Below are 6,000 nucleotides of genomic sequence, written 5' to 3'. Positions count from 1 at the left end.
TGTGTTTATAGACTCAATTTAAAATGGATTACATTTTGCCATTGCCATCCATCCACACACAATACCTCAGAATGACAAAGCAAAAACATGTTTTTTGAAGTTTCAGTAAATGTATTAAAATTGAAATACAGAAATACCTCATGTACATAAGTATTCAGACCCTTTGCTATGACACTCTTAAAATTAGCTAAAATGCAAAAATGTCATCAACAAATCACTCAATAAGTAGTAGTTATCAAGTTATGGGTATGTTTGTCACTGGTAGCGACTGGGCAACTTTGATATTTAGCTTTGTCATTCTGTGGTATTGTGTGTGGATTGATGGCAAATTCTTTTAATTTAATCCATTTTAAATTGAGTCTATAACACAACAAAATGTGGAAAAACTTGAAGGGGTCTGAATACTTTCCGAAGGCGCTGTGTCGCCACGCCACAACAGCGCTAACTCATCTCTGTGGTGGAGGGGGGTTCGGCATGACAACAGCGACCTCACTTCCTGGAGATGCTCATTCCTGAACTGACAACTCTGCCCCAACAGGAAGTAGCTCAGCTCAGAACACAGAAAACTCCCTCTCAGGCCCCCTTTACCTCTTGCCTCCCTCCCTCCCCCCCTCCCTCCCTCCGCATCTCTTACTCACAGGGTGTGGGTGTGGGAGAGGGAGAGAGAGAGAGAGCTGTACTGTACTGTAGAAGGCTGTCAAGTGTTTCCTTCCCAGAAGGACAAAAAAAACAAAACAAAATAAAAACAGTTTCCTACTCGTCATAGTGTTTGCAGGGAGTCTCTCCTTCTCTACTGAGACTCTATGTAGTGCAGGTATGGATTACACAGTGTTGGTGTCTGGGAGCTATTTCGACACAGATTCTCAGCAACTTCCACAGTAGAATCTTCTATGTTTTCCTCCTTCCTCTCCACCTCCCCTCCATCCTCTGTGCTCTCTCTCTTCTGCTCTCTCTCCCCCCCCAGCACCCCCCCCCCCCCCCCCCCCCCCAATGTATAGCCACATAACGCCATATGTTAGGAGAGGCAGGCCAGTAAGGCGGTCTGGAACTTTGGCCATTTGTCTTGGAAAGATGACAGGGTAAAAGATGTGCATTCCTTTCAAATGATTACAGGCAGGTCGGATGTGCTCCCACCCCCATTCCTCTCTCGCTCTCTCTCTCCCCCTCTTTCTCTCTCTCTCTCCCCCCCTCTCTCTCCCCCCCTCTCTCTCTTCCCCCCCTTCTCTCTCTCTCCCTCTCTCTCGCTCTCTCCCCCTCTTTCTCTCTCTCTCTCTCTCTTCCCCCCTTCTCTCTCTCTCCCTCTCTCTCTCTCTCTCCCCCCCCCTCTCTCTCTCTCCCCCCCTCTCTCTCTCCCTCTCTCCCCCTCTTTCTCTCTCCCCCCCTCTTTCTCTCTCTCTCTCTCTCTCCCCCCCCCTCTCTCTCTCTCTCCCCCCCCCCCCCTCTCTCTTTCCTTCTCCCTCAGTAAGGTGACACCAGGCGCCTGTAGGCCAGGCTGCTCCAGAGGTTCTTATGAAACCATGTGACTGTGAGAGGGCCGACAGACGAGAAGGAACACACTGTTCTCTCCACTGATCAGACACACACACACACACACACACACACACACACACACACGCTAGTCTGGGCCTGTGAACCCTGCTGGCCAGTATGGCATTTAGTAGTGACGAGTTGTTGTTGTTGTTGTTGAAGCCTTTACGCTTCTTACACGTAAGATGGTTTATTACAGAATGGATGTGTGTGTTTAGCTTGCACTTGTCTTCTCTGTGACTTCTATGAGGCTTAGAGGAGGCAAAGTGGTGGAGTTTGTTCCTAAGTCAAGATGGTGAGGAGGCTAGGGCGAGGTTGTTGAATTATTGATTTTTTTTGTTTTACCAATTTAAAATACATATAAAGTTGCCTCAGCCATTTCAGTTCGATTCTGCTGACTTCCACGGTGGTCCTTCCCTTGTTGTAATCTGATTTGCTGCAAGATTGTATAGTTGGCACACTGCTCTGTAGCGCTGTAGAAGGCTAATGCTAGGTAGCTAGCACACTGCTCTGTAGCGCTGTAGAAGGCTAATGCTAGGTAGCTAGCACACTGCTCTGTAGCGTCGTAGAAGGCTAATGCTAGGTAGCGAGCACACTGTAGCGCCGTGAGAAGGCTAGCTCTGCTCTGAGGCTGTTATTTCAGCTGAGGGTTTATAAATAGCCCCTCTGTGCTCAGAGCTAACCTGCACAGAGAAAGGTCAGAACAGTAAACACACACAAACACAGGGAGGGGAGAGATGGAGTGATGGAGTGGAGGGTTAGGGAGAGAAGGAGTGGAGGGTCGGGGAGAGAAAAGGAGATGGAGTGACTGTTTACAAGGCTGTAACATTGGGGGAGGAGAGGGCCGAGTCTGGGCAACAGTGGCAGGCCGCCATTTTAAATGAGCTCCGGCACAGGGAAGGAGACACTGTAGCTGAATATCTCTCTCACTCTCCCTCTCTCCCTCTCTCTCTCTCTCTCTCTCTCTCTCTCTCTCTCTCTCCCTCACCCTCTCTCTCTCCCTGTAGCAGTAGATCGTGTGTGTGTGTTGGGGTCAGAGCCGACCAGTTCAGTGACTTGGCCTGTATGTTTACTGCTGTCACCATTAGCTCAGTCCCCCCCCCCCTGCCCACGTCCCTCCCCACCCCTCTCTCTCTCTCTCTCTCTCTCTCTCTCTCAACCCTCTCTGAGAGGGTTTTGTTGCCATGGAGAGTGAGGTCTTGCTCAAAGCCTGTTGTGTAACAAGAGACTCGCATTTCCTGCTTCCACCCATCATCATCATCACACAGTGTAGCTGCCTTAGTACCCCCTCTCTGTAGTTCTGGCCAGGGGGAGGTTTGGGTGTTGTAGTTCTAGCCGGGGTTCCTTCCCACACCTGTGGCTGTAACGTGGATCTCCTCTCCGTCTGGCCGGGAGCCAAGTCAGCAAACAGAGACACAGAGAGATTCTGTTCTCTCCTACAAGTGGCGTGGAATTACCAGACCCTGGTTTCCATGTTATTCTCTGGAGGGAGAGAGAGAGAGAGAGATCACCATCTCAGTGACAGGATAAGGACAACAAGGGAGGGGGGGGGGATGGCTATCTCAGTGGCACTGACAGGATAAGGACAATGAGACAGTGATGTAGTAGTGTGACAACGTGACTGGGATCATGACCAGGAGCGGCACAGTTTCTGGCGGTAGGAATTGTGGGTAGTGATGTTGCAGTTGTAGAGTTGTGGGTAGTGATGTTGTGGAATTGTGGGTAGTGATGTTGCAGTTATAGAATTGTGGGTAGTGATGTTGCAGTTGTAGAGTTGTGGGTAGTGATGTTGTGGAATTGTGGGTAGTGATGTTGCAGTTATAGAATTGTGGGTAGTGATGTTGCAGTTGTAGAGTTGTGGGTAGTGATGTTGCAGTTGTAGAGTTGTGGGTAGTGATGTTGCAGTTGGTGACTGTTTTAATATACGAGGGGGTCGATGTAATTGTCGTGGAATTCCTGCTGTCTGTTTATGAGTTTGTTTATATTTATATCTGCTGTGACAACTGATTTTTGACCCTTTCTCTTCTTCTTTCTCTCATCCCTCCCTTTCTCTCTCTCTCCCCCCCTCTCTTTCTCTCCTCTGCAGCGCCAGAACATATCAAGTATAGGCAGAGCCTTGATCCTCGTTGATCTGTCAGTCTAAACCACGTCCCCCCCTCCCCTACACACACGCACACACTCTGTCACACTCACTCTCTCACGCACACACACACACACACACACACACCTCCGCGTCGTCAGCAATGCCAACGGGGCTCCAGCCAGCTGCCAGCCCCCGTGCCCGTTACGACAAGCCCCGCCCCTTCTCCGCTGACCCCTGAGGGCCCCGACCCCTGACCCCCGCCCTACACGGTCCCTCCTCCCCTCCCTCCCCCCCCTCCCGTCACCCTGGGAACCAGAGTGCAGCTCACCTCCACACAGCCAGGGGGAGCCCTGAGGGCCAGCGAGGGAGCTCTACGCAGCGCCTCAATCACAGGTACATTACCCTCAATCTCGTAGGCTCTGCCTCCACGCAGGTACCTCCTCACCTCACCTGTAGCGAGGGGTGGCAAGTGGTTATGGTCAGGTTCTGATCTTACTTTGTTTATACGGACACTTGCAACAAGCTTTTACTTGTTGCTTTTACACAGAAGCCACAAGCTTCTCTTCCTGGGGTACTAGATCAGCTGATCCCCCCCCCCCCCCCAAAAAAAAAAAAAAAAAACCTAAATAAACAGTTAGGCTTGAAAGGCTTGACCAGGGAATCTAAACGCCCCTCTTTGGAGGGTCCTAGCCTGCTGTTTGTAACCAGGGCAACAAGCCAGGGTGAAGTGCCACGATACCGAGCAGCACTGGTGTCAAAACCACCTCCCATACGAGGGTTAGGGTTTCATAATGACGCTACACAAGCCTGGCGGCTAACCTTCGGAGGGGGGGGTCATTGCCCCCCTCTGTGTGTTGGAAGTGTTGTGTTACGGTGCCTAGCGTTCAGGGGAGGCTGGTGGAGGTAGAAAATCGGAGGACGGGGCTCGTTGTAATGCACGGAACGGTATCAAACACGCGCGCGTTTGATACCGTTCCTTCTTCCGTTCCATGCATGACGGCGAGCTCCGTTTTCTGCCTCCACTGCTAGCATCAAGCGCCGTAGCAGGTGGAAACCCTCTGAGAAGCTAGCTAGGGTTAGCTTAGCTACCTGCTGTTTGTAACCCAAACTACAAGCCCTGGACAAGTGCTATGGTACCTAGCATGGTAGCGCTGTAGCTGGTTGAAACCCCTGAGAGCACGTCGTTTATTTTTGGGAGACCGAGACTAGAACCAGCTGTCTCCTCTGCTTCTCTCTCCTTTTTTTAATAGCTTTCTTGACCCCAGATCTGCTTGATTCTGTTATTTTGTCTCTCTCTGTTCTGTCTCTCTCTTCTGTCTCTGTATGCTTTCTCTCTTTGCTCCCTCTGTTGTTTTGTCTCTCGCTCTGTCCTCTCTTTTTCTCCCTCTCCCTCCCCCTCCCCCTCCCTCCCTCCCCCTCCCCCTCCCTCCCTCCCTCCCTCCCTCCCTCCCTCCTCTCTCTGTGTCTGACCGTCTTCTCTCTCTCTCTCCCTTGGTTCCTAGGCATGGCTCCTATTCGGGACTCGGTCAGCCACTCCCCTAACCAAACAGGTGACTACACAATCTTCTGACTCCCCCTCCTCCTCCTCCTCCTCCCCCTCCTCCTCCTCTTCCCCTTCCCCTCGCCCCGGCTACCCACCCAATGGGACAGTATTCGTATTAGTAGTACCCATGTCACCAATGTTACTGGTGTCACGGGACAATAACTATGTTGTTAGTTCAATTAAGTTGAAGTTTTCAACGTTTATAGTGGTTTTTATATGTACACATATGCGTACTGGGGATACAGGGATTGTATGACAGCACTAAGACGGTTCCCTTGTAACAACCAAACAACCACCAAACATTCAGCGGGACTGTTTGTATAATGCAATTATGCCCAGACGAGGGGGGTGGGGGGGGCATGTTGTTGCTAGAAATGAATGTTTCTAGCAACAACAACTCAGACCTTTGCTGTCACCAGAGAGGTGGTGTCTAGTACACTGGTGACATTGATCTGCCGTAAATGCACAACGTCTTGTCAGCTGAATAAAGAAGGCGTGCTCAGAAAGGATGTTCACTCGCAAGTGTATTTGCAGTGAAAGTGTTTGTACTCGTAGATACATTCTCATCTGGCGTTGATGTAATCAGAGCTATTTTGATACAGAGACAAGAGAGAGCAGTGTGTCCGTTCAGATCTCCCTTCTACAGAGGGGCTTCTGGCTGGCTTTCTGTCTGGTTGTCTGTTTCTGCCTGTCTGGCTGGCTGTCTCTGGCTGCCTGTCTGTCTCTGGCTGGCTGTCTGTCTGCCTGGCTGGTTGGTTGGCTGTTTTTAGCCAGTCTGACCTTGCTAAATAATTTGTCTGTGATAAAGGCAGAGGGGAGCAAGTGAGAGGGAACGAACGAACGAGCG

At 50.7% G+C, this 6,000-nt stretch overlaps 1 protein-coding gene across 1 annotated transcript in view; it reads left to right on the top strand.

The window, feature by feature from the left end:
* The window catches only part of LOC310809122 (trinucleotide repeat-containing gene 6A protein-like), a 33,859-nt gene that overhangs the window by 13,329 nt on the left and 14,530 nt on the right, over positions 1-6,000 (top strand). Inside the window, exons 4-5 of the mRNA XM_083676280.1 lie at positions 3,614-4,003; positions 5,113-5,160. Of these exons, the coding sequence (XP_083532406.1) occupies positions 5,115-5,160 (46 nt within the window). The 5' untranslated portion in view covers positions 3,614-4,003; positions 5,113-5,114. The remainder of the gene's footprint in view (positions 1-3,613; positions 4,004-5,112; positions 5,161-6,000) is intronic.

The sequence above is a fragment of the Argentina silus genome (assembly GCF_951799395.1).
Source record: "Argentina silus genome assembly, chromosome: 9".
In the NCBI taxonomy this organism is placed as follows: Eukaryota; Metazoa; Chordata; class Actinopteri; order Argentiniformes; family Argentinidae; genus Argentina; species Argentina silus.
Note: the sequence above shows the minus strand (reverse complement) of the source record. Positions and strands in the feature narration are given on the sequence as shown.